The sequence below is a fragment of the Athalia rosae genome, chromosome 1, assembly GCF_917208135.1.
Source record: "Athalia rosae chromosome 1, iyAthRosa1.1, whole genome shotgun sequence".
Taxonomy (NCBI): domain Eukaryota; kingdom Metazoa; phylum Arthropoda; class Insecta; order Hymenoptera; family Athaliidae; genus Athalia; species Athalia rosae.
Genome location: NC_064026.1, coordinates 21,365,084 through 21,390,859, shown reverse-complemented (window position 1 = coordinate 21,390,859; position 25,776 = coordinate 21,365,084). Strand labels below are relative to the sequence as shown.

The 25,776-nt window shown below is 39.2% G+C and overlaps 6 protein-coding genes and 1 long non-coding RNA gene across 9 annotated transcripts in view; 6 read left to right on the top strand and 1 right to left on the bottom strand.

Moving 5' to 3' along the window:
• Positions 1-532: 532 nt before the first annotated feature.
• LOC112695041 (keratin-associated protein 16-1-like) lies at positions 533-4,337 on the top strand. Of its 2 annotated transcripts, none has more exons than XM_048654255.1 (3): positions 533-694; positions 776-1,756; positions 3,886-4,337. In XM_048654255.1, the coding sequence occupies exons 1-3, from the start codon at positions 646-648 to the stop codon at positions 4,233-4,235; spliced, it is 1,380 nt and encodes a 459-aa protein (XP_048510212.1). In that variant the 5' UTR covers positions 533-645; the 3' UTR covers positions 4,236-4,337. The 2 variants fall into 2 exon arrangements, with proteins under 2 accessions (XP_048510212.1, XP_048510215.1); XM_048654258.1 differs by lacking the exon at positions 3,886-4,337 and adding an exon at positions 1,867-2,052.
• On the top strand, positions 2,581-3,271 carry LOC125500670 (protease inhibitors-like). The gene is made up of 2 exons (XM_048654265.1): positions 2,581-2,741; positions 2,832-3,271. Exons 1-2 carry the CDS (start codon positions 2,678-2,680, stop codon positions 3,158-3,160), a joined length of 393 nt encoding a protein of 130 aa, XP_048510222.1. The 5' UTR covers positions 2,581-2,677; the 3' UTR covers positions 3,161-3,271.
• A 147-nt stretch (positions 4,338-4,484) lies between the features above and the next one.
• LOC110117324 lies at positions 4,485-7,476 on the top strand. Its single transcript, XM_048659996.1, has 7 exons — positions 4,485-4,932; positions 5,091-5,306; positions 5,390-5,559; positions 5,646-5,752; positions 6,103-6,190; positions 6,592-6,670; positions 6,854-7,476. Exons 1-7 carry the CDS (start codon positions 4,842-4,844, stop codon positions 7,249-7,251), a joined length of 1,149 nt encoding a protein of 382 aa, XP_048515953.1. The 5' UTR covers positions 4,485-4,841; the 3' UTR covers positions 7,252-7,476.
• A 1,016-nt stretch (positions 7,477-8,492) lies between these two features.
• Positions 8,493-17,227, top strand: LOC105691317 (kielin/chordin-like protein). Its single transcript, XM_048659987.1, has 11 exons — positions 8,493-8,649; positions 8,712-8,903; positions 8,979-9,233; positions 10,800-10,907; positions 10,983-11,135; positions 11,724-11,864; positions 11,947-12,089; positions 12,948-13,068; positions 16,263-16,349; positions 16,791-16,925; positions 17,017-17,227. Exons 1-11 carry the CDS (start codon positions 8,601-8,603, stop codon positions 17,151-17,153), a joined length of 1,521 nt encoding a protein of 506 aa, XP_048515944.1. The 5' UTR covers positions 8,493-8,600; the 3' UTR covers positions 17,154-17,227.
• LOC125500674 lies at positions 9,456-10,854 on the bottom strand. The gene is made up of 2 exons (XR_007278105.1): positions 9,916-10,854; positions 9,456-9,833 (listed from the first exon to the last, which is right to left on the bottom strand). It is a non-coding gene; the product is annotated as an uncharacterized LOC125500674 (long non-coding RNA).
• On the top strand, positions 13,653-14,305 carry LOC125500672 (serine protease inhibitor I/II-like). Its single transcript, XM_048654284.1, has 2 exons — positions 13,653-13,822; positions 14,032-14,305. The coding sequence occupies exons 1-2, from the start codon at positions 13,741-13,743 to the stop codon at positions 14,139-14,141; spliced, it is 192 nt and encodes a 63-aa protein (XP_048510241.1). The 5' UTR covers positions 13,653-13,740; the 3' UTR covers positions 14,142-14,305.
• Positions 17,228-17,374: 147 nt separating the features above from the next.
• Positions 17,375-25,776, top strand: part of LOC105691379 (TBC1 domain family member 1) — a 30,290-nt gene continuing 21,888 nt past the window's right edge. Inside the window, exons 1-3 of one of the 2 annotated variants that reach the window (XM_012409812.3) lie at positions 17,375-17,769; positions 18,100-18,386; positions 22,645-22,854. In XM_012409812.3, coding sequence (XP_012265235.2) covers positions 18,273-18,386; positions 22,645-22,854 — 324 coding nt within the window. In that variant the 5' untranslated portion in view covers positions 17,375-17,769; positions 18,100-18,272. Of the gene's footprint in view, positions 17,908-18,099; positions 18,387-22,644; positions 22,855-25,776 lie in introns of both variants that reach the window. The other variant, XM_048654227.1, reaches the window with a different exon arrangement.

Below are 25,776 nucleotides of genomic sequence, written 5' to 3'. Positions count from 1 at the left end.
GGAGGAAGAGAATAATGGAAAAGTCGTGATTCTCTCATATCCGCAACAAAGTCGTCAAAAATCAACTTCGAAGGTGTCGTTCAAGTTTAACAAACTCTGCAACGAATATCTCGGATCACATTCGCGCGTACACGTCGATCATGTGCATGCGTGGTAGTGGAATAATGGTAGCTTTTCGAATTTGAATATTTGAGTTTGAAGTGTTTGTACAGTTAACGACAAAATATTTACGTGCCAAATTTTTTCAGATTTCTCTCAAATTTCGGTATCTTATTGATGTGAAAAGTAGAAGTCTTATTTGGCGAAAATAATTTGTGAGATGGAGTTCCCCATCAGGGTTATCTTCTCACTGGTGATAATGTTGACCGAAATTGTCGTCATGGTTGGTTGGCAGTTCTTTGGAAGTGTTCCAATTAGTATTCCCAATTTGTCTTTGCAGAAGCGCTTCGTTTATTTGTCAACGCAGCTGATTTTCGGCTCATACGATTGGCCCGTTCGTCAAGATTTATTGACGCTGGCCTCTACTAAATACCGCTCATCTCTGTGAAGACCCATCATTCACCAACCAACGGGCGACGTGTACGCGCTGAGAAAATTGTTTAATATAATTCTAAAATATCGCTTTTCGATTCAGCCAAACGTAATATGAAGATAATTGTAGTTTCTGCGTTGGTCATCACGGCCTTAGTGAGCGGTGAGTAAATGAATCCTCATGAACATCAATTTACCCTGTCGGCCTATTATTATTTTATCATAAAATACATTCTTCAAACAGTGAACACCCAACCAATCGAAAGCCAAAAAGAAGTGATTTGCGAGCCCGGAAGCGTCAGTCCCTTCAAATGCAACACTTGCACGTGTTCCCCGGATGGAACTGCGGTTTCCTGCACCAGGAAAACCTGTCCGGATTCTACGGACGATGATTTCAACGCGGATGGTACTCCGAAAGTTCAGCGTCCCTCAAACCCGCTGCTCCGTACCAAGAGAGGCGAAAAAGAAGTGATTTGCGAGCCCGGAAGCGTCAGTCCCTTCAAATGCAATACCTGCACGTGTTCCCCGGATGGAACTGCGGTTTCCTGCACCAGGAAAACCTGTCCGGATTCTACGGACGATGATTTCAACGCGGATGGTACTCCGAAAGTTCAGCGTCCCTCGAACCCGCTGCTCCGTACCAAGAGAGGCGAAAAAGAAGTGATTTGCGAGCCCGGAAGCGTCAGTCCCTTCAAATGCAACACTTGCACGTGTTCCCCGGATGGAACTGCGGTTTCCTGCACCAGGAAAACCTGTCCGGATTCTACGGACGATGATTTCAACGCGGATGGTACTCCGAAAGTTCAGCGTCCCTCGAACCCGCTGCTCCGTACCAAGAGAGGCGAAAAAGAAGTGATTTGCGAGCCCGGAAGCGTCAGTCCCTTCAAATGCAACACCTGCACGTGTTCCCCGGATGGAACTGCGGTTTCCTGCACCAGGAAAACCTGTCCGGATTCTACGGACGATGATTTCAACGCGGATGGTACTCCGAAAGTTCAGCGTCCCTCGAACCCGCTGCTCCGTACCAAGAGAGGCGAAAAAGAAGTGATTTGCGAGCCCGGAAGCGTCAGTCCCTTCAAATGCAACACCTGCACGTGTTCCCCGGATGGAACTGCGGTTTCCTGCACCAGGAAAACCTGTCCGGATTCTACGGACGATGATTTCAACGCGGATGGTACTCCGAAAGTTCAGCGTCCTTCAAACCCGCTACTCCGTACTAAAAGAGGTGATGCATAATTTTCTAAACCACAATTGTTTCACGGTGGGAATTCTCTGATTATCCTTCTACACATCGTTACTTTACGAAATTTTTCAACTTCAATAATCATTTTTTAGGCGTTGACGCTTAGTTTGGTCCGCAGATCAGTCACGTTTCTTGAACAAGCATTACGAATCATATGAATTCCTTACTTGGTGAATGAGAAACTAAATGTGAAGTATTTTGTACAATCAATATGATTTACTGTAGACTGTGTGTGATAAACCAATAAACAAATGTATGTATTCAATTCATACTCGAAACTTGGTGTGCAAATATTCAAATATCATGAACATTCTTGGGCAGCGACAGATGTTGCGTCATTTCCCGAGAATCGGTCCGACGTAATTATGGACAGATTATTGGGTGTATCTCGACATTGACGTCTTTTTATCCTCAGCTTTGTCTGTGACCATGTTTTACGTAATCCAATGATTCGTCAAACACAAGCGGCTGAAATTTAAGGCACCAATATTCATTGATTGATATGACGTAACGATATACGATCTACAGGAGGATTTATTACTTGCTTACATTTGCAAGTCGCTCCGGCGGATGGATGGATAGAGAATTTCAATGCTACTAAAAATTTACCGAAAGGGTTGTGTTCGAGCGTCCGTTGACTGATTCACAGATAATCGTATTGTTATTCTCCGATCATTGTCCAATTGCCTTCTTGACAGCTGATGTCCAGAACGTTTCGTACGGCTGCGTTGTGCTTCCTTTTTTCAATCGGACGACGCGATCTCAACTGGTAGTCCTGTAGAATCAGCTGATAAGGCGTGTCATTTAAATATATATGTCTTTCAGATCCTTGCAGTAGTCCAGAAGCCTTTGATTCCGCCGGGGGTCTATATGCTGTATGAAATCGCGAGTATGATTTAGAAAATGCAGGTTTGTGTGATCATTGTCTGCTTGATCGCCTTCATCGCTATTGTGCGTTGTGAAGAGGGTACGTACGTGATTTCGATGAAGTAGATTCCAACAAAGTCGACACTTTTAATCTGTGGTGATTGGTAGGATTTTCTCTTTTGTATCCTAGAAGGGGACCTCAAGCAATCGAGCCGCGCGGTTCAACCGAGTGTTATTGAACCATGCGAATATCTGCTGAGAAATGGAAGGAAAATAAAAACCCGTCTACCAGGCATCGTATTAAAAAATTTGCGGAAAACGTGTACTTCTAAGGACGGTATCATTAGGAGTTGCCCCACTCGCCTGATATACGCCAACCTTTTGCGTCAACAACGAGATGATAATTTCAAATGCGTGCCGGATAAAAACTTCAAAAATAACTGTAATTGGTGCGAATGTGCATCGGACGGTCGTTCAGCTGTGTGCACTCAAATGGAATGTGATTCCAACCTTCATTGATACTGTTTTGAGAAATTATTATTGAATAATTTTTACATTAGTTTCCAATATATATTAAAAATTCTTCTTCTTGTATCATCTGTAATGGATGAAACGATAAAATTTCACCAACACCGACCAAAGTCAGATTTTTCTTTATCACTTGACATTGTCCTACAAAAAAGTTTTCCGTTTACAAATTTACGTTTCATACCATGACGGGTTACTGATTCGATCCGTCGTATATTTCTGATTGGTCTAAAGCTTCCAATTGGTTGAGTGAATAAATATATAATCAGAATCTTGGCAATCCTCAGTCAGTAGACTTCCAGCATTTGAATCGTAAGGTTTCGATTATACTTTGAATAAACCTAAGTTATTGTTGGAAATGAATAAAGCACTTATAATTTATACCGTCGCAATAGTGACGCTGATGTTTGGATCTCAATGTGAGTATATATGTACTACGCACAATTGGACCGCTGATGCCATTAGTCAAAAACAAAACGAACATTCGAATTCAATTGCTTGCGGTATATCATTCAGAAAAACTTCTGGTTGAATAGCGAACGTCATAATTAGTATAAAAGTTTTATCTGCCGTACTACTGACGATACAACTTCGGCAATTCAAATAAGCAGTGTTACGATAAGACTCATATTAAGCAGACGTAGTTTATTATCAACTGATAACATCTCTGTATGATTGACTGATGTCGATGTTCTTGTTTTTCATTTTTATTACAGCAAAGGCAACCGATGGACAATTGAATGACGCGGCTGAATCCCCCCGTGAAATTATTTACAAACAATCATTACGAAGCACACGACACGAACAGATCTGCACACCGGGTTCCAAGGTTGGGGGTAGCTGCGAAATGTGCATTTGCTCAAAGGACGGAACAAAGTTAACTTGCACCAGTAAATCATGCTCCGATCCATCACGCCAGAAACGGAATATTACTGTGCCCAAGAAACTAATCATGGATTGCTACTACTGTACCTGTGAGCCATACGACGGCCAGATCCTTTGTAGCACATCCCTTGTTCCTGGTTGTGATATGGAAGCTTTTCATAACAGAACTCGTTCGCAGTGATTGATCTTCTTTCCAGACCATAGCTTACAACAATAAAACAAATGATCTGTATTTTAAGTGACTAATTGAAATTACTCTGATATAATTAAACTTGAAAGATGAGCTGCTCGATGTGAACTTATTTATCGGAGTTGATTTCGTCCTAAGACTCAAGTGATAATTTCCACCAAACGATCAAATTCTGTAATCGGACATAGCTATGGTTCTCTGAAACAAATGTTATGAGATAGCCGGCGAACAGCGATGTGACTTTCAGATTGTCCGCATGCAGTTTTTCTCAATATCTTTGACGTTGCAGTGAGTGTGATTTCTGCGCAAATAACCGATCAATCTGAATCTCCACGTCGGGTGATAATTGTTTCCCAGAGGTTAATCAACATAAAAAGAATAGCTGCGTTAAACGTTAGCAATGTCGGAGTTATCAATGGTCGACAATTTTTCTCAGATGATCGATGAAAATAATATATTTTCCAGGGATCATAGTCTTAGGCCATGTCGATAATGATGATGGTATGGCCGTGTCGAGTGACCCAAGCACCCTCTGAGAGTATTTATTTTTTTTTACAGCTATAGACTCTTGCTATTTAATTCCGAATTTTCGCCACAATGGATCAATTGATCTGGTGCATCCAGATGATCATTAACAAGATGAAGATTTTCATCATATTTGTGCTCGCTGCCGTGATTCTGGTGGATGGTAACTATACATAAATATCGGACAGAATGTAGATCAAACAAGTAAAATTTAAAAGGCTACAATTGTGGTTAGCATCGGCTTTGTCTAGTGATTCTGTTCCATTGTGAATTCCTAATCCCAATCATATATTCATTCACAATCTTTTGCAAAATCTTCAGCTGACAGTGTTTATGAGTATCTGTCACGGGATAGGAGAAACACCCCGGTTTGTGCACAGGGCGAAACGAAGATGCAAGATTGCAATCATTGCTTCTGCCTTGGAGATGGTTCTGGGTGGGCTTGTACTCTGATGGCATGTAACACCATGTCAATGAATGGTGATCCGGGTACCGCATCCATGGATGAATCCGGTCCCCAGGCCCGATCAGGGCAAGGTAATGAAATTAGTCGGATTTCTCGGACGTTCAGCTTTTCAAGAAAGATAAGTTCGGATTTAATGTTCATTTTGACCTTGCAGATAATACATCTGATGCATATCACTGCGAGCCAAATTCAACCTGGAAGGTTGACTGCAATACATGTTTCTGTACTTCCGATGGCACCGCAGCTGCGTGTACTCTGATGGGCTGTTTCTCCGGAGGATTGCAACCTATCATTTTGAACGGCACCAGCAATGTGGAGTCCGAATAAAAGGGGATGAAAATATGTCATCACCCAGTCGAATCATGGTAGATGAATTCTTGTTTGCAGAACAGAAATATTCTATAAACTAGTCTTGTAAACCTAAATTCTGTCTACCAAATGTCCGAAATTGTATTCAAAGTACGAGATTAAAGAATTACTGTGTTCATTGTAGAGTGACATTCAATGACCTCGATGTGTAGTTTGAGGTTTTCTCTCCGTTGGAATTGGTAATCGCGATTAAAATCTCCCATCGTCAGGTTCTGAAGTAGTGACAATAGTGATCATTGGGCCTCGGAAAGTAGCCACGATTCAATCGAGTCGATATCGTTTTAAACTTTGACTACTTTGGCCATGCGATGCATCTTTATCTTACATCTACTGGAGATAAACCAATGTAGAACAGTGCATGTTATGGTATAAAGAAAGTACCATAACTGTAGAGATTTTTACTGCTTATCAAATCGACACGGTCGCGTCCAGATGATCGCCTCGACAGCATAAGTTTACTCATTCAAAATTATGTGGATCATACCAATGACGTTTTAGATCGAACAGGACATCACAAATTTACTACAGATTTTATGAAAATTTTGAAATTGCCAGCAGTAAACTGTCTTCCCACAAGAATTTTGACGTGAGTTTTGACAAGGAATGGTTTGAGAATATTTGTTCGTGAGTACATTCGCGAGTGCAATATAAGAGTCAGCGGAGTTAACCACGTGATTATCAGGCACCTTGCGATAACTAGTTATTTTTTGTTTACCAAAGTCTGATCAACGTTATCATTCAGGTTCACGACGTAATATGAAAATCTATAACCCGAACGATCTACGTAACCTTGGGATCAGTTCATATTTTTCCTCCTATTCAAAACTGCCTATCGAATAAAGTCTTTTTGAGTATATCTGTGTATATAACGGTTGGAATTCCCGTGGTGCAGAGTCCCCACTTTTGGCTACTTGAAACCGAATGCGAACGTAACTCAGTTGCAGTTTTCCGTGCACGCTTGTGTTGTAAGCTGTTGAATTATATTAGAGATTCAAGATCCTCAAGAAAATGAGGGCAAGCACTCTTTGCATGTTTGCTCTAGTAGCTCTAGTTCGTGGAGAAAACGGTGAGTGCCTTTGTAAACACATACATATTGATTTCTGAGGGAATTTAGAAAAATCATGACACAGCACAGCATCTGGTTTGTGTATCAAGGGAATATCCACTTCATGATTTATCTAAAAACTAATTGAAACGTAAGCAGCTTCATAATAGACTCTGCTTCATCCATTATTTTATATTATTGAAGGGAATGATCGAAGATTAAAAGGTGAAATTGAATCAGAAGGTCGGACCTCCCTCCAAGATTTGTTGCAAACCAAAAAAGCCATTCAGGTCTGTTCACCAGAGAGTACATTTAGGAGCGTTTGCCAAACATGCAGCTGCTCGAAAGATGGAACCGAACTTACCTGCAACATTCTTGAGATATGTGAAAAACACAAGCGGAATAAACGTCAAATACCTTTTACCTGTATTCCAAGTCAAACCTTCATGAGGGACTGTAATACCTGCACCTGCAACTCAAACGGTCGTAATGCCGTTTGTACTCTTATGGCCTGCCATAACAGAACATTTCTTCCCAAGGGTTATCATCCGGGATTTGCTCCAAGACAATCACCAATAGGACCGTTCTCTACTTCGGGATGAATGCTGATTATAAGCAATTGCAAGTGAAGACTCTCGATCAGATTTGGATAAAACATCGGATACCGTGGATTTAGATGTCTAATATACACCCTTTTGACGGCTCGTAATGACAAAAATACGATTAATTATATTCTGATATGGTTACATTAAGATTATTTGTAATCGGCAAAAATGGGAATAAATGAACGGCCACATTATCACATAATGTCGCTGTGTTAAAACTTTCTCTACCACTATCAAATTATCTTTCATCTGAAGTATCGCCGCTACGGGATAACGTAGAACATCGCATGATTTTATATTACTTAATGTAGTTCGAAGGTCACCGGTTAAATATTTATCCCTGGTAGTGAATGATGATTCTCATAGAGTAGCATAAGTAAATACAAATTTCAATTTTATTATCTAAATAAGCAGAAAACAAAAACACCATTCGGAGATCGTGTGTTAAATCAAAAATCTGAGACAGAATATTTTTAGAGATACATTTTGTTGAACAATTGAACATTTTGCATACCAGAATTGTATGCAAATTAATGTGGTTCGTTGACTTGAAATCGAATTGATCATGTCTTTAAAATGAAGGTTTATAGCAAAGGTTGCAACGCAGATGGCTCCAGGTAGGACGGCGCAGAGAAGGCTGTCACTGCTAAACATTTTTTGACTTTTTTTACTCTGAACAATCGTGCAACCACCGACTCCTGAAAGCCCCATTTCGATTTCGATCAGATTCACACGGAACGAGAATTTCATAAGATCGCGAAGCTCGAATGTATAATGAAAACCGCAGTAAATAATATCATTACCTAACGTCAAGGTTTTTCTTCGCGTCAACGTAAACACACGGTATACTAAGAATGAATATTCTCTCGGAAGCAACATCTGTAGATTCAATTTTTGAAATACAAATCAACAAAATTAATAACAATCAACCAAACGCGTTGTCCACTTTTTGCGAGTTCTTAGAAAAATTTCGAGCTCCGTAGATGTGAAAATTTGAACGTACCAACGTTCTGTTTAACAAAGGACTTGTCGAGGGGGATTACCACCTTTGTTTGTCTTTAGCAACGTATGCTAATCAATCCCTGCACTCGCACTTACTGAAAAAAGTCTTCCGATTGGAATTCCCACCTTTAACTTCATCATGACGTGCCCCCCTCCCACCCTTCCCGCAAATACATGACCTTGAGTTTCCGATAGGCTCTTCCCCCGCAATGTACTGCAAGACTGGTTGAGTTATTTAATCCTGGTTGTCAGCGATACTATATTAGTCGTCTCACGACGCTGTGATCAAACAATACTCATATAATTAAAATACATCCATTAATCTCGAATAGCTCAGGTATACCATGAAGGCGATTCTATTTTGCGCAATCGTAGTTTTTGCCTGGGCGAGTGGTAAGTGTTTCCTTTGATATTCCAGATTATATTTCACTAACGAGTATTGAATGTTCTCGCAGGTGAAGAAGAAAAGCAGATTTGTTCGCCGGGAGCCTGGTTTAAAGTAGAGTGTAAGAACTGCAGTTGTTCCGAGGATGGGACAGTATTAGCTTGCAGCGAAAGCCAGTGTCTTGCGGGAAAACCAGCTCAGGGATTGAACCTTTCCGATATCTTTGATCCCCCAAACTCATCCTTGCCCCAGCAGTACGGAGGTGCCACGGATTTTTATGATCTGAAAAACTCACGTTCCAAACTTACAATCTAATCTTTACATTTTCTCTTTGCAGAACATCAAATTTGTCAACCGGGCACAACGAGGAAATGGGAATGCAATAACTGTCGTTGTAGTTCGGACGGAACTGCGGAAGCTTGTACCAGAAGATTGTGTCCTAAAGTGCCACGACATAAACGCGATGTTCCTTTGCGATGCGTGCCAAATTCGACCTTCATGGATGATTGTAATCGCTGTATTTGTTCATCCGATGGCCGTTTAGCTGGATGTACCTTGATGCTCTGCCCCCAAAAAAATCGAGTAGTTCGAATAGATTAAAAGTTTTCTTCGATGTGAAGCTGCAGACATCGTATACATGAAAATTTTGATATTTAAGCTAACAGTCCAATCACCTGATGAAAATTGAACAAACCATGAATGATCAAAATTTTGCTGTAGCCAAAATAAACAGAAAATCTTAAGATATCTTAATAAATGCATTTCACTTAATTTGACTATCATCGTGTGATGCCAAATGAATTACCATAGTCCATTACCCTAATAGGGAGAAGGTGTATATTTTCATTTATTTTTTATCAAGAGACTCGATCGAGGATCACGCCAATTACATTTTCAAGAACGAAAGTACTACTGAGTACCCGTTTCATCAAATATTTCCCATATTTATAACATTACAGCAAATGTGGCATTATCACTTTCGTCACATAAATCGGTGTCAAGCTTTCCTTCAAGCGGAATTCCAATAAAATCGGTCGTCGGACAGCTGAGGTACGATGTATAATTGCTCGAAGAGTGATTTCGACGTTCAGCCTTCAACGTGGGAAGTTGATTCTTTGTGACACAGCTTGTCCTAATTGTACTAACCAGCGACGATGGTGTGAACATCGATGAGCGCCGTCAAAAGTGACGTCTGTAAAATAAAAAATGAAAATATTAAAGTCCCTGGCGATATATTTGCTCCGAAGAGCGATCCGACTAGCCAATGCGCTTACGTAGCCGATATTCCAGTAGAAAGATTACTCGGTAATCAAATATTGGCAGAGTAACTGTCCGCGCCGCATCGCGTCCGTGGACATCATTACGGCCACGATGACAGTATTAACAAAATTACAACGAACTTGTATACACACAGGTGCGTAACCACGATACCCGGGGAAACGTTTATTTCACTAGAAGAGTCCTTGTCTATGACAAATCGATCGTGTAAATATCGATTCAATTAGCAAAATAAAAGTAGAGAGCCGAACAGAGTCGGATACTTTTGAGACCATTTGTTCAACAGCATCGAGATTATTCCGAAGCTATTGAATAAAATGTGATGTGAGAAAAAACTGGAAGAAACTTTTTTGGTGCATAATGTATCGCACCAAACACGGAATGCTGACGGCCGCGCAGGATAATGTGAATCTCTGTACTGGATTATCAAAAATAGACTGACTCTACGCTAGAAAAACGCTACCTCGTCTAGTTCCAATCAAACTGAAAACTTGGATTGGAGTTCGTTTAATTGTTACAATTTTTCCTACCATTTAACCATTTCGATAATCTGATTGGCTATTGACTTCATATCCTTGACCGTACAAGGCAGGCTGTGAAATATAATTGATAATAATAACGATGATAGTAAATGATGAACCTGGATCTATTGAAAGTTATCATACAAACGTAGTATGTTATAATTAGGGTGTTTTCCGAGTGAACGGAAAATGTTAATTGATTTCTAATGACATTCGAGATAACACGTAGAAATATCATATTATTCTTAATATTTGAATCAGCTGAATCTTCATCAATGCTTTTTGTCAAGTACAGTCTTGAGTAACGTCATATGATATCGGACTATTTAAGCGTCTCGTCTGAGATGAACTTTCTACAGAACGAGCAAGTTCGGTCGCCGATCTGGAACCATATTCGATTAATTGTAAGATGAAGGGCATTGTTTTGTTAGGAGTTTTAGCTTTCGTGTACGTCGCTTCTGTTCACGGTGAGTCTGATCGTCGTCTTTAATCCGCGTATGACGCGATTACGTTCTACGTGTACAAATGAATCTCTCTTGTAGGGGGTGAAAGGGAGTGTGTGGCAAACGCTGTGTTCTACGAAGATTGCAACTGGTGTTACTGTACTCCTGAAGGGAAGAAGTCTTGCACGCGGAGGGTGTGTTCAACAATACCTGATGAATTCAAGGGCCGCACACGAGATTTGGAGGATAATCGTGAGTCGATGTTGATTTTAAGTTTAAAGTAATAAAGATCAATGGTGAATAATGGAAATTGCAGCGAGTGATCGAAATAATTCGGTTACCTCAGCCTGAAAAAAACCGTTTTATCAGAAGAATGTATTCATCGTAATTTGCCAAAAGGGTAGAAATCAAACTGTTTCACATTTAAAAAACATACGGAAAATGCTGATTTAAACCTGTGAAATTCGACTCCTCATCCTTGAAAATAAGAGAAAAAGAAACCTGCAAGTTTTTTTACGTCTGAAAGTCCGATCTTTTAGAATGAGTCCAGTTTAGGTGATACCTTCATAAGTCGGACAAAAGAGAACAAGATTTTTCACGAAAGACCGTGCCCTCTCTTGGTTGGTCAATTTTCACTTTCAATTCGGTATCTTCTTCAAAAAGTGATCAAATGGGAGCTAGAATTCATTGAAAACTACTTTATCGTCACCCAATACGAACGGATACCAACCTCGTAGGCAATCATTGTTACACGCGAGTAATGAAAGTCACAGAATTCACGGCGTTTGAGTATAGTAATATCAATCTAGCATGTGATTAATGAATGGTTTTTTTTTGCAGTTTCCAAGTACGACGACTGTGAACCAAAGACTACCACTGTCCGTGGATGTAACAAGTGTTTCTGTACGTATGGCAGGAAGTGGGCTTGTACACGAAAACTATGCGAACCTACTGCACTACTTGGGGCTGAACCTGTTCCAGGTGATGGCATAATTTTATTATTTTAGAACTCAATATTGACAGCAGAATAATGAATCTGCTTCATCAAGGGCTAATTTTTTAGATGCTCCTGCACCAGAATGCATTCCTAAATCCCGATCTTACGATGGCTGTAATACCTGTTTCTGTTCTGAATCTGGAAAATGGGGATGCACGCAAAAACTTTGCACTACCCAAAAGATATCCCTAGACGATATCTACGTAGAATAAAATCGATATCTATAAATGGGACATCTCTATAATCCTAAATGAATCTAAAAGTGAAGCATTGTTCAGTCTTCACGCATATCAGTTGTCATTGAAAAGAAAATGTATATGTTTTTGTTTGGCTCACAGCTCTGCCTACAATGAATAATAAATGATAAATGCATAACATTGAGCACTTATGCGGTTCATTCTGATCAAGCAGTCAGGAGACAGAAAAAACCGAGACTCTTGTTCTGGTCACACAGCCGTATAATCTTTCTCGATGGTTGTCAACCATTCGGAAAAATAATGAAGATCATTTATCCTCTTTATCACTCTTCGCAATCTACGGACCGTACTAGAATTGAACTTTGCTGACGTTGCACGTTATACCTGGGCCATAGATATATTGAACCCTGGGTTACTTATTTGTGAACCGGCATGCTCGACGCTTATTGTGTTCAATTGGTTCCCGGTGACAACACGTCGAATCTGCAGGTCTACCAGACAAGATGAAGCTAAATATTGAGCTACTGACTTTGTTGGTCCTGGCATAGATGTGATGGTCCTGGTCTGTTGAATTTTGGTCCTGAATTGAATGAAAATCTCCAACCAATTGAATTAGATCAAGAATTCATTCTCGCTCTGAATTCTTATGATATCTGTAGCTGATAAAGCAATGTAATTTCACTGTAGAAATATTAAACTGGTTTTTGTCATTATATCTGGAAATTTTGTCGTTCTATGTGTTTTTTGAACAAACGGAAGAGAAGTTTTACGTCAGTGAAAGTTAGGTGAAGGAAGAAAACGACGGGAATGAAAACTCGGATTTGCTATGAACAAATGAAGGTTCTGAACTTTTTTGAATCCCATCAGTAGTGTGCCCCTAATACCAAATACATCGAAAATTTTTACTCGTGCACTTGCGATCAGTACGGTGAAGAGAACAGCGTCCCAATATCCGATTGCTCTGACGAGGATTCAGATTCCTCGGAAGAAAGTAAGACTATCAAATTATGCAGTGTGATCATTATTTTCCAATGAAAGAAAATCTATACATGACCGATATGCATTCGCACAGTTCCTGAAATCTACACCCCGGGAGGTACCTACTGGGATCGCTGTAAGATATGTGGATGCAACGAAGATGGAACCGGTCCAACTTGGTGCACAAAAAGAGCCTGTATAACAGAGGAAACTGAATAATCCGCATGATTACCAATTATTAATTATTTATTAATGAATATATTAAATGCATTTGGTTCTTGTATACCGAGGAATGAAATAAACTTGGGTTTCAATAACGTGCAAGATCTTGTTTGTTTATTAGGGTGTATTTAAAAAAAAAAAATATTTTTTTATTATGGTCCCAGAAGCTTCCTTAGGGTGCGAAAAAAATTTTCCCGTTTGGAAACTTGTTTTTTTTTTCAATACCATAATGTTTATTTATCTTATTTTATTTCATGTTTATTTACGTTGATAATAATATGTGAAAATAACATCTGCACCTGCTCTGTTGATATTATTATTTCTACCAAACATGCGCAATATATCGAGTTAGAAATTGTGAGTGTTTTTGAACGTGTGCTATAGTATACCTACTGTACGTTGAACATTACACCACTTTTTTGATCACGAGTGGAGTGAAGTGAAAATTTGCGAAGGCGGTCAAATGATAAAGATGCAAAAGACTATTCTTATCTGTATATTCATCATGGTACTACTGTGTACATGGATCGTCGCGGGTACTAAGAGTAAGTTTTTAACAATTCAAATTAGTCGATATGGAAATTGTTATAATTCTCAAGCTGCTAACCTCGATGTTAATCGTATCCCATTGTGCCCTTTTAGAGAACTGTGGATCAATTGACGATAAGTTGGCAGGATTCGTTCATATAATAAAAGTTATAATCAAAGTTTAGCCTGCTATATTCTAATGAATTGTCATTTAATCATTCGTCAGAATATCCCGTATGCTGCCCGGGAGAGTCTTGGAAGGATGACTGCAACACGTGCTGGTGCAATGAATTTGGAAACGACTCAATGTGCACTCTAATGGCATGCGCGGAGTAAGGGGATGGTGATCTGGAATACAATCATCAAAATAAAAAAACCCACTCAAAATTTTTTTTTTTCCACGGTGCTGAAAGAAATTTGTTTCGATTTACTCACACGCAATGAACAGTAATTTTGTAATAAATATACCTCCGCCAAGTAACAAAATTGCGTTCCGAATTCATTTCCTAATATCAATGTTTCCATACGCACTCTACTATTATAAGTGACGTTATTACTATAGATTAGACTTAGTGCAGCTTGTTCGAAAGCGTGACACAGTGCAATTTCGATTATTGTACTTCATTCAGTTTTACCGGTAGATAATTCTTTCTTCAAGTCAACTTTGAAACATATAACCTCCTGCAGGTTCATAAATTCAAGTTGATCGTTGTACCACTTTTTCTAGGACGAGCAGTAAGTTCGCGATACAAGTATTCATTGATTTGAATTACTTGTACATCCGCGATCGCATACAGGCAGCCATTTTAGCGCATAACTTATTACGACTAATGTTTTTTATGGAAATCGTGTATCGCAGATAACAAATATCCATTTTTATCCCACCACCATACACAAAACTGCTTATTTGACATTGCTATCGTCATTTTGCCAGCCACCGTGTCAAGAGAAAACCTGAAATAATAAAGGGACAGACGGGGCAAAACGGAGTCCCGAGCTTTGTGAAACTTGATTACGATGAAACTTCTTTTTCTTATTTGTATTTGAAGTAAACGATGAAGATTTCAAGTTTCCATCAAAGAAGAAATTTTTTTTTTAAAACCAGAATAATGTTGCAAGTCCTCTTCGATCATTTTTAACACAATTTTTACTGAATTTTGGGAGTACCCCATTTGCCTTGTCTGCCCCTACTGCAGAGCTCTACTTTAGAAGCTTATAACTACGGAGAAAAAAATGAGAGAGCAGAAATTCGAAAAAGCTCCAAAAGCTTAGAGTATTCCGCATCTGATGATTTATACTCGAATTTCCACAAAAAAACACACCGACAGTTATGACCACCGAAACGTCGAAAAACGTGGTTTTTCGGAGTTTACCGAAGTAGGTCAACTTTGGAGCATTACCTCTTGTTAGGAAAGCATTCAAAAAATTCGAAAAAAGTCAGAGATGTTCCTGAAAGATTTCTCAACAGAATACCGTTAAAAAATTTTAAAAATATCGAAAAACATGGCGCCCAGGCGCACCGAAGTACAAAGAGGCGATCTCGGGAACGGTTGAAGCGAGACGGATCTCCGTGGACTGAAAATTTGCAGAAAAATATATTATTTTCAATACCGCAAACAGAAAATCGCTCGTATTGCTGAATTCCCGGTAATCGTCATTGACGTTTTGGGATATTATAGGCGTCAAGCGGGCGGCCGAGCCGCTACAGTGTCGCTACAAATTTTGATAAGCATCGGTGGTTTTGTAGAAGAAATTCACTACATTGTAGTGACGCGCGCTTGACGCCTATAATATCCCAAAACGTCAATGACGATTACCGGGAATTCAGCAATACGAGCAATTTTCTGTTTGCGGCATTAGGAATTGTATTCTTTTCTGCAAATTTGTAGCCCACGTAAATCCGTTTTGCTTGAACCGTTCCCGAGATCGCCTCTTTGTACTTCGGTGCGCCTGGGCGCCATGTTTTTCGATATTTTTGAAATTTTTTAACGGGATTCTGTTGAGAAATCTTTTAGGAACATCTCTGACTTTTTTCAAAATACACGCTCACATATCTAATACAGTACCGAAAATTCCCAAGATGTCGCTGAATTGATAGATACTTAATAACAAAAGACAAAGATCTCAACTGAATGACCTTCAAGGAAATTTGTTGTTTCATGTGCTGAATGTTATCGATAACATAGCTTTGTGAGGCGCATGGTATGCACTCCAGTCCATATAAGTCCACGTGAAATTGAATTTCGCCCATTACACCTCCTCAGCTACCGCGAAGCGAACTGCGCATCGGGACGTGGTATGAATAAAATCAATTGTTATCATGCTCATGCTAATGTTCAGAAATAATCTGTATTCCTATGAAAAAATATGTATACTTATGATAAAAAAGAACTAAATTCGTACTTCGTAAAATATCCACTTGATTCTGTTCTTACTACTGATTTAGTCTGTGACTGCGATTAATGAAAATGAAGACCATCTTGCTGTTGACATCATTGATGCTATTCACCGCCCTATCAGTCGAAAGCAGAGGTCACTCCAGAGGTGAGGTTTTGATCGAAAGTAGCATCAACGACTCAACTTAAATCAGCTTATTTGAAATACAGAAGAATTGTTCAATGAACTGACTAGCCGTTTGTTTAGAGTGATTCCGGGGAGGATTGCCAATGGTACCTAAGAATTTGCCCATTGGAAGATTGTAAAACTCATAGTCATCATTAAACGCCGGGATTTCCTAAAATCTCAACTCTGATAGACATATTGTCACTATTTAGAATCTCTCCTTATCTGTCACCTCTCCTAGAGTTACTCAAAAGGAAGAAAGATTCATTAAGAATAGATGAGTGACGTCGCATATTTCTCACACTAACGGCGACTATGGACATAGACTCGGATATTTGATTTGGCTTGTGCGAGAATATCGGCAAAAACCGATTCCTATCGTTACTTAATGATCACGAATGCGATTTCTGAATTCTCCCACAGACTGTGATCAAATCTGCAAACCCAACGATGTATTCTTCGAGGATTGTAACCGATGCGTGTGCAGCGCAGACGGTAAAAGTAAAAGTTGTACGGAAAAATTTTGCGGGGATGTTTACACTGATGACGAAGGTGAACGTATAAATAACATAGTAGCAACATTGTTTGGCGGTGAAGTTCACAACAGGATTTTCATCGTGACGGTTTAATATTTTCATGACATTTGTAGGAATTTCCAAAGAACCTCCGTACTGGAACTGCTACCCAGGAAGTACCTACATGGTAGACTGCAACCGCTGCAAGTGCGCTGACGATGGATCTGGTCCGGTAGGCTGTACTAAAATGGCTTGCTTAGGTGATCGCTAAATGCATTTGAATTGGCAGAAAATTTAGTTAAATTTCCGCTATGTCGCCAAATAAAAGCCTACGTAAACGATGAATATATTTTCACTGTTTCCAAGTTACCGATCTGTCTCCTTGGTATTTGAAATATAATTCCTGGAATTTCCGCTGCGGTGCTGTAATAACTGATTGTGAGTTTGTTAGAAGGCCGTGAGATAGCGCAAGTCTTGGGATTAACGGCGATCCATAAGAGGGCCAAACATTGGTTTTAACGGTTAAAACGCCCATATTTCTGATCGTGGTCACGTTTCGGCACCATTTCTCAATAGTTCCGTGTACAGAGTCGTGCCTATCTCCGCAGCAGATGATAACGATTCAAGTATTTCAATTCAAAGTATACAGCCCCCTGATTGACACTTGAATGAATGCCAACAAAATGGCATGGTGGCTCATCAGCTGTCTCAGAATACCGCGTAGTGGTTTGGATCAATATTTACCTGATGAAGAAAATACATATTTGGCAAAATTGAAATACTTCTAAGTACTCGTCTAAGCACGTTGATTAATGAGCCATGTATCGGAGAGTGAATAAAATTTGAACTGAAAAGGGACGAACAGAATATCCGAAAATATCGTAACGGTAAATATGACAGGTCGTCACATACTTGTCCCCCTCTCACTTTTCTCTCGATTCCTGACTATCGCGTAAGATTCAGTGTTTGTTTCTTCAGTGAGGCACGTACTGCGGTTCAATCGATTTAATAGTTTAAGACTAATTGTAAGCTTCGAGTGATAAATTATACACATGCTAAACAATAATATGTGACATATCATTTGACGCAATGATAAATATTGGCTTGAAATTTCAAATATTCGCTGCCCATTTGCAGTTGTTTCCTTCAATAATCATGTGTTCGTAAATCCGTGAATACATCTAAGTGTGAATCATATCAGTTCTGTGTGGTTGCAGATTCCCTGCGGTAGCAGAGACTAATTTAATTAGGATCAAAAAGTAACGTTTATCAGAAATCGTGAGCAAAATGTAATGACTATTTGGAGCATCATCGAAGCCTTCGACTTTTTGGTGAACACTACTTGAAGCATTCGAATTCCGAAACTGCGGTAGAAGCTAACGGCTACAGAATGAAGCTGATTCCAGTGGATTATTTGGGTTTCACGGCTATGGATCGACGATTCAGTGGTCCCATGCTACCCTGGATTATAAATGAAATAAAAAAGAGAGGCAATACCGAGAGGGTCAGTATGTCACATCACTAATGTCCTAGAAACTTGTTAATAAAGAAGCAAGTTGGTAGACTGATGAACATCGCATATCTCGGATATTTTCTACTCCTCTCGCCCCTTCTATTATCAGTCGTGGTATTTTGTTAGTTCGAATCGTTTATTTTGTCGGCTCAAAACTGTGAGGAATGAGATTTATCACTGTTTTGAACCTTGAAAATAAACTCTTTCAAGATCAGTTTTAATTGCAAATTGATCGCTTTGCAAACAGCACAGAAAGTGATTTCTTCATTGCAGTAGTTCTTGCCTCGTCAAATTCCATCTGGAACTGATTCACGGTGCATAAAATTCAATGTACCATAAGTTTCCAAGTTCCTATATTCTTCTCGCTGTTTTTTTTTGTTGCAAAAAAACTGAGATAGGTGAAAGTAGGAATATATAACGCTGATGAGCGGTATAATATTGAATCCAAGCAGTAGCCTTGGAAGCAAGACTTTCCGAGCATGCTTCGTCGCTTCATAATTCACACCAGCGGGAATTCACGATCAGTTAGATTTACGCGCTATCTCAATCCTTTGACAACCGCAATACATCCCACAAGGTCTATGCATACAATTACACTTTCATGAATGTTGACTGAAGATCAACTGAGATAAACAAAACATTAAGGACACGCGCGAAAAGTAGATTGCGTAATGAGACTAATTTGGACGAGCAGATATATTACGATGGTTGCCGAACCCCGAGGTTTCGTCAAGATAACGATTTAATTCGTTCGATCCCTCGCAATGTTGAGCGATATAATGGAACAAGATATCTCGTACTTGTGAAACCCCCACGTTATATGACGTGTTGCTTTTGTTATAATTACGGCAATTAATAGTGACAATGAGACGTGGATGGAAAACAAACACTGTCTCAAGACACACTGAGTGACCTTCACTGAAATCAACTCTGAAAGGGAATTTTATCAGTCGATTATATGTGCTAATCAGTTGATGATAATTGCGAACCAAGTTGTGGTATTTTTAGCAGCGAAGTGCTTCCAGTTTCTGTGCTTCTTTTCTCTTGTCTGAAATGACGGAACATCGACGATCTTCTGAGTCGATACATTTATCAATTGTTGATGCTCATTGCGCAATTGTTTCTGACCATTTTCATAGGCACCGAGAAAAATGAGTTATCTTATTTTTTATTAGATGCACCGTACCAGCGTAAATTGTATCTATAGACGCGAACCTGACGCAAATAAACACGAGACATTCGCACGTTCTTGCAACGTGCTCAATTTGTACGAATTTCATATCTATATTTTTAGTTTCCTGTTAAACGGTTTTCCCGAGACACTAATATGCGGAGGCACGTGAAATGAAACCAACTGTGTGATCAACTTTGTATCCTGTAGCATAATCTTATTGTATATCATACATATTTAGTTTTATGTATATTTTTGCAATGCAAATCGGAGTTTATTCAGCGAAATTCAGCGTCATGACGTATATTACATGCATACATACTTTACCGTTCCACCGTAAGTATGTATGCATTTATGTATATTGGTATCGACGTTAATTGTTAGGACAGTCGCGTGCTTGTTAAATAATTCCAATACTAGAGATTGACTGTGAGAAACATCAAGCGGCATAAACCATCGTAAATTCACGTGATATGATGTTCGTATTATAGTCTGGTGAGGTGTAGTTCAATCTTCCAATACACGTCGTGTACACTTGTCATTACATGTATACCAAGTGCGATTGGTAATTATCTGGTAGATTGTAAAGGCACGTAGTTCACATGTGGTGCCAATGAAAGATGATATTATAACAACTATACGGGATCAATGATCAAAAGAAAGGGAAAAAAATTCATAATAATTTCATAGATCACTGCACGTATGTTAACCGCGCCGATACGATAATATAATTTATGTAGCCGCAGTATAATTACACACTTGATAGACTTTGAACACTGGCGCATTTTTATATTATCATCGAACATAATACTGAAACTGAGTCCGAATATGATATGATTTTTTTGAATTTTTTTTTAGTGGCGTCGCAGGCCATATCAATCACTTTAAACAGTGTAGAATTGTTGCGTTAATATCAATAATCGATTGCGTTTTTTGCGACGATACAAAAAATCTGGAGTATAATATCCTTGTATTTAAATTTACTATTTAGTTCATCCGTTGTCCCAAATCTGTAATCTCACAGGATTTTCTTCCGGAGGATTGATATACTTGACGTAAAAACAATTCCGTAGGATTGCCCGAGGTAGCATTTCAACCTTGTCGGACTGCAATTATGAAGCAGAATCTTTCTGTAGGAATGATTCCGTAGGATTGCTCGGAGTAGAACTTTTGGCACATAGGATTGCGCTTTGTAGAACAATTCTTCTGTGGAGATTTCACTGCATAAGATTTCTTCGGTAGAGGATCAGTCGAGGGATCAGTCCTTTCTCAATTGTAAGTATGACACGCGTCACCATGAGGATATAGTATATGTTATATTACCTTAGCACGCAACTCTTGTATATTTCAAACGTGGTAATAATCGGATAGAAAAATCACCAAAGTCTTCCACCGAAAGTTATATCTTGCTTCTTGATTCTTAAAATATAGTTATACCTCTGGAGCCCTTGTAATTCATATCGTACAACATCTACATGAAAACCGATAGTTAAGGTTTGCAAATTCACCTCTATATACATAATAACGTAGATTCTAGATACAAAGTGTTCATTTTTAGTACAACATAGTTTTTCGTTCTTTTCAAGTCCGTAAAGCCAGTCGGACCAGATCGCCTCTCACTTCGCAAGATTGTATGTATAGATCACAAGTTTCATTAAGAATGCAATCCTGTACAACAGTATATGTGTGTAGTGAAATGTCGGGTTCACATACCATCTGAGTTGATTATTCGTTAAAATCTTTCTCTTATTACATCATCCTTCTTTATCAGCCATTTTATAAGCGGTATATAGTTTAAGCGAGATTTTTTCGAGCAACTGATAATACCGATATAAAAAGGTTTGCTCGAGGGTTTTGTCGTACCAAGAGACCATCTTCAAAACCTGATCGCATATACGTATTCGTTGGCTTTTGCGGTTGGCTATCATATGTACAGACACGGTAAAAGGGTTTTATGCAAAGTGCGAACATTTGTAATCCTAGACGCTGAAGTCCGATACTTGTGTGCTGCTGCTACAGCACGCGTGTATTATGAAACGTCGGTATGTTTAATGTAACTTGGACTATGCAGCGTTCGAATAATTCTTGGTATCACGTATACCTCTATAATACATGTAATATGTGGACAGGTTTATGACCTGTAAAAGGCGAGATTCTTCACAGAGTAATTCTTTTTGTTGCGAAATTATCAGACGCGCGATGCAGTACTTACAGTCAGACTGTTCTTGAGCAGAAGCGTGTACTGCGTTTAACTTGGAGACACAACGTCGTGCAGCTTTGAGCGGCTAGTGAGTCGGGTGGGGGTAGTCGCGCTCGCTACCCAGTCCCGTAGCTAAATTGTCGTATATTCGGGCCCAGTGTTTGAAAACTGATTGTAAGCTTATTGACAGTGAAAGTCAAATAATGAAAAGCCCATGTATCGGTTGTAGCCGGGTATGACCAGCCCGTTTGGCAACCCGAAGAGGGTAAAGCGACTGGACTGTTGGGTGGGATCTGACCGAACTGGGCGCATTTGGCTTCGGTAGTGTGTCGTTCTTGAGTTGAAGGCAGTATAGTAAATTGTTTTTCAGATGACCTTGGCCACGCTCGAAAATAATCTCAAAGATTCGAAAAATTTGAGAACAACAGAGTAAATTTTTTTCAGAGTTTTTCATAGATTTCAGAGCGTGAACATATTGCGACGTGATCCGTGTGGTCAATGGTGTGTTCACACCCCTATCGAAGTATACATAGATCGAGGTAGCGCAGAGTTTCTTCGGACTTTCTACCGATCTTCTTATCTTCTTAATCCTTGACAATTTTTAAAAAATATTGTCGTATGAAAGAATCGTTCCTTCATCGATTCTTGTTACCAGATAAATCAATATATTCGTATCTTTTTGTCTACAGATAAAACATATTTCCTTCATGGTAATTGTAAATAATTTCTCTCAAGAAAATCGGCTGAGAGTCGATTTTGTTTTCATCTTGGAATCGTATCTTTTTGACAAGCCCAGGGATCCATCAGCATTCTGAGATCTCGGAGTTCTTTTTATTTTGTTGCGGTTGAAGTTTAATTCCGCTATCTTTGTTTTACAGGTAAACATCTTGGTAGCTTCCGGATGTATATCCGCATACACGGCACAGAAGGAACAACCGTTGTTCAGACACCCGCTGAACAACACGTCTAAGGCGCAGCTAGTGCCCTCAAATTCCCAGGATCCGAAGGGGAGCAGTTTCCTGTACCTTGTGAAAGGAAATGATGCCTTGTTCTATCACCATTTATTCAGAGCGAAAGATTTGGAAACGGTAAGTACGACTTAATGTACATTAGTGCCTTTCTCTATTCTAATTTTACCTAGCTTCTTTGGAGGCGGGCAAAGAAACGGTATGAGCTATGGATTTCATCCGTACTGCACGCTTTCAAATTAGCAACGAACACGCTTACCCCATTCATTTTCGTATACATTATACTATATGTATACCTGTCCAATTGAGGATCATATGTCTGATATATTCACGTGGATGAATTTTGTTTTTGTACACCTAAGAATTGCGATTGATTTTTCGCCTAACTTTGGCTTACCCCTCCAAAATCGTTGTTCCATCGTTCTGGACTGGTGATGGTTACGCAATAGTCTGTCGCCTGTTGAATGGAGTAATTCCGAGAAGATGTGTAAATATCTATGAGTACTTGTCTATTCGTGGCTCACCCGTTTCCCTAGACAGTTTGGCAACAACATAAAGTCAAATTTTCACGAGCCGAGCCAACTTGAAACTTTTCGATGCAACAGGAATATCACGGGAATATTTCCGCTGAAATTCCACGACTTGGATTATTTATTAGTAATATAATACAAAACGAGGTCGTTCATTCCTGTACATAACAGTGTCTGAATTACGTGGGCCAGCGATGGCAATAATTCGGTGCTGCCGGATCAGCATATTAGATTTTGTTAGAATAATTTGAGTCTACACCGAAAGCTACTTGTAGTAAACATGTTTGCCGTTAAAATTCTCTTCCTGTCTCTGGACGCGCGAGAAGGGGGCTTCTCATGGGACTTTTTTACTTCACGGATTTGGAAGAGTGGTTCTTGAAGCGATAGAATTTGAATATATCGGCTGATTAAGCGAGCACGATTATTGAATAGCTCTGATTTACATTATTGATATTAATTTGTACGAAACTAATTTCAATAAGTCGAATTTCTTAAGCGTGCTAAGTTACGTCACAAACAACCTTCAATGTCGACATTGTTTGGATATTGAAAATTATGTGTACTATATTATCTATAAGTTTTATAAATCCATTTACACTATAAATAGCTTCATCGTTACGTGAAAATGAATAAACTTTGTTACACTTCGTCCTTACCAAATATTACATTCACCTTGGCAAATGTCGAATTACTAGGCCGATTCATTTTTATTTCAAATACATTGCAGCTGACGATGACGAGTAGAACTTTTGTTATGAATATGTTAAAAGATAAATGGAGCTAGATATTATATTTACCAACAGTTGACAGTTTGGCGTCGTCATCACACAGCTGTATGATACAGGTTTTGTGATTTGCAAATTTCAACCTGCAGATTTGCCGTGAATATTTCGCTGGATTTATAATCATTTGGATTTCATGGAGTTTAGCTTTTACGCTAATCAACAACAAAGCTCCGAGTCAAACTACTTCATTTGTGTGATGATGGGTCATCAGAGTTCACCCGATATGTGATGCCAACATTGATTAGATACATCTCACGGTAAAAATGACCGTCGAGACGACTGTCGTTTTGAATTTTTTTGCCAACTCCCAATAAATTTCAGTAAAACACTTCACCATGTTCCCTGCACGCTATGTTTAGAATCCGTCAGCTGTCACCATCCGGTCTTTTCGTTCTCACTTCGATGTACAGGTATTGAAGTGTTCCCACGTGTAATTATAATTAGTCAAAACGTGCACTGGCGTAGTTGGACTCGCCTTGAGATTATGCAACGCGAGGGTGTCACTTAAATGACATACACGCACACGTATAAGTATCTCGGCATTCCCTTTTCTATACTTTCACTTTTCTGAAGACTGCGATGTCAGGCAAAAGATTTTATGACGGTTGATCGTGTTATCAATCAAAACACGAGTCAACAACATTAGCGAATTTTTTATGTATGATTACAACCAATTGGAAATTGGAACTGCGAAAATTTCATTGGATCCTTGAAATCCATACCTACTATGGCCACGTAGAGTTTAGAGCCCATAGTTTGGAGGTTCATAACTACAAAGAAAAAAATGATGGAGCAGAAATTCGAAAAGGGTTCGAAAGCTTGGATTATTCCGCGTCTGATGACTCTAAGTAGTGACGCTCCAAAGTTGACCTATTTCGGTAAACCCCGAAAAAAACACGTTTTTCGACCTTTCAGTGGTCATAACGGTCGATATGTTTCTTGGTCGAAATTCAAGAATCAGTCATCACACGCGAAATACTCCAAGCTTTCGAACTTTTTTCGAAATTCTGCCTCATCATTTTTTCCTTCGTAGTTATAAGCTTCCAAACTGAGGGCTCTAAACTCTACGCACTGACATTACAAGCACATGTAAAATTAGTATTTGCCAACAGCCTAGAGATACGGTCAATATGATGTAGGTCAATTATTATAATAAGCATTATGCATGTAATGTAGCGTATCGCTTCTGGTAAAAACGCGCCTGCAAATGTGATTGTTTCAAATCAACTCTGCAGGGTCGTATGTATATAATAAAAAGAATCTATATTTAACATGCACTATTGTATTAGAATGTATAAAATTGGCAATATGCAGATTAATCGTTGATGATTAAACTGACTGTATAAGTTAAATGTGTAGATCGTGATAAAGACGTGATGCAAGAGTGCCTCAGTCGTGCAGGATATACACATAGAATTGATAAATATAGATCCTTCATCTGTGTGTATTTGAGCTACTTTAGACGCTGCTTAAACCTTTCGCTAGAAGACGTACACCCAAAATAGTCACACGTGAACAACACTCTAGCCACGCGTGAACCTCATGAGTTGGTACTCTGATCTTACTGAAAGCCACTGTTGGTCTCGGCCACCTAATGGTCTCACAGTGCTACCGTTAACCACAAAAATATTAAGAAGAAAAAAAAAAAAGCGGTAGCAACAGAAAACAAAAGATCTGTGGTAGTTTCCGAGAATACATCTCTCTTACGAGCTACACGCTTCAATATT

Coding starts and splice junctions, on each gene's coding strand:
- LOC125500672 (XM_048654284.1), top strand. CDS start 13,741: ATGATAAAGATGCAAAAGACTATTCTTATCTGTATATTCATCATGGTA. Junction 13,823..14,031: donor GATCGTCGCGGGTACTAAGA/GTAAGTTTTTAA, acceptor ATCATTCGTCAG/AATATCCCGTATGCTGCCCG.
- LOC112695041 (XM_048654255.1), top strand. CDS start 646: ATGAAGATAATTGTAGTTTCTGCGTTGGTCATCACGGCCTTAGTGAGC. Junction 695..775: donor CATCACGGCCTTAGTGAGCG/GTGAGTAAATGA, acceptor TTCTTCAAACAG/TGAACACCCAACCAATCGAA. Junction 1,757..3,885: donor GCTACTCCGTACTAAAAGAG/GTGATGCATAAT, acceptor TTTTTATTACAG/CAAAGGCAACCGATGGACAA.
- LOC110117324 (XM_048659996.1), top strand. CDS start 4,842: ATGGATCAATTGATCTGGTGCATCCAGATGATCATTAACAAGATGAAG. Junction 5,560..5,645: donor CCAGCAATGTGGAGTCCGAA/TAAAAGGGGATG, acceptor TCTATAAACTAG/TCTTGTAAACCTAAATTCTG. Junction 5,753..6,102: donor ACATTCAATGACCTCGATGT/GTAGTTTGAGGT, acceptor ATGACGTTTTAG/ATCGAACAGGACATCACAAA.
- LOC105691317 (XM_048659987.1), top strand. CDS start 8,601: ATGAAGGCGATTCTATTTTGCGCAATCGTAGTTTTTGCCTGGGCGAGT. Junction 12,090..12,947: donor TAGACGATATCTACGTAGAA/TAAAATCGATAT, acceptor TCCCATCAGTAG/TGTGCCCCTAATACCAAATA. Junction 16,926..17,016: donor CACTGATGACGAAGGTGAAC/GTATAAATAACA, acceptor TGACATTTGTAG/GAATTTCCAAAGAACCTCCG.
- LOC125500670 (XM_048654265.1), top strand. CDS start 2,678: ATGCAGGTTTGTGTGATCATTGTCTGCTTGATCGCCTTCATCGCTATT. Junction 2,742..2,831: donor TATTGTGCGTTGTGAAGAGG/GTACGTACGTGA, acceptor TTTGTATCCTAG/AAGGGGACCTCAAGCAATCG.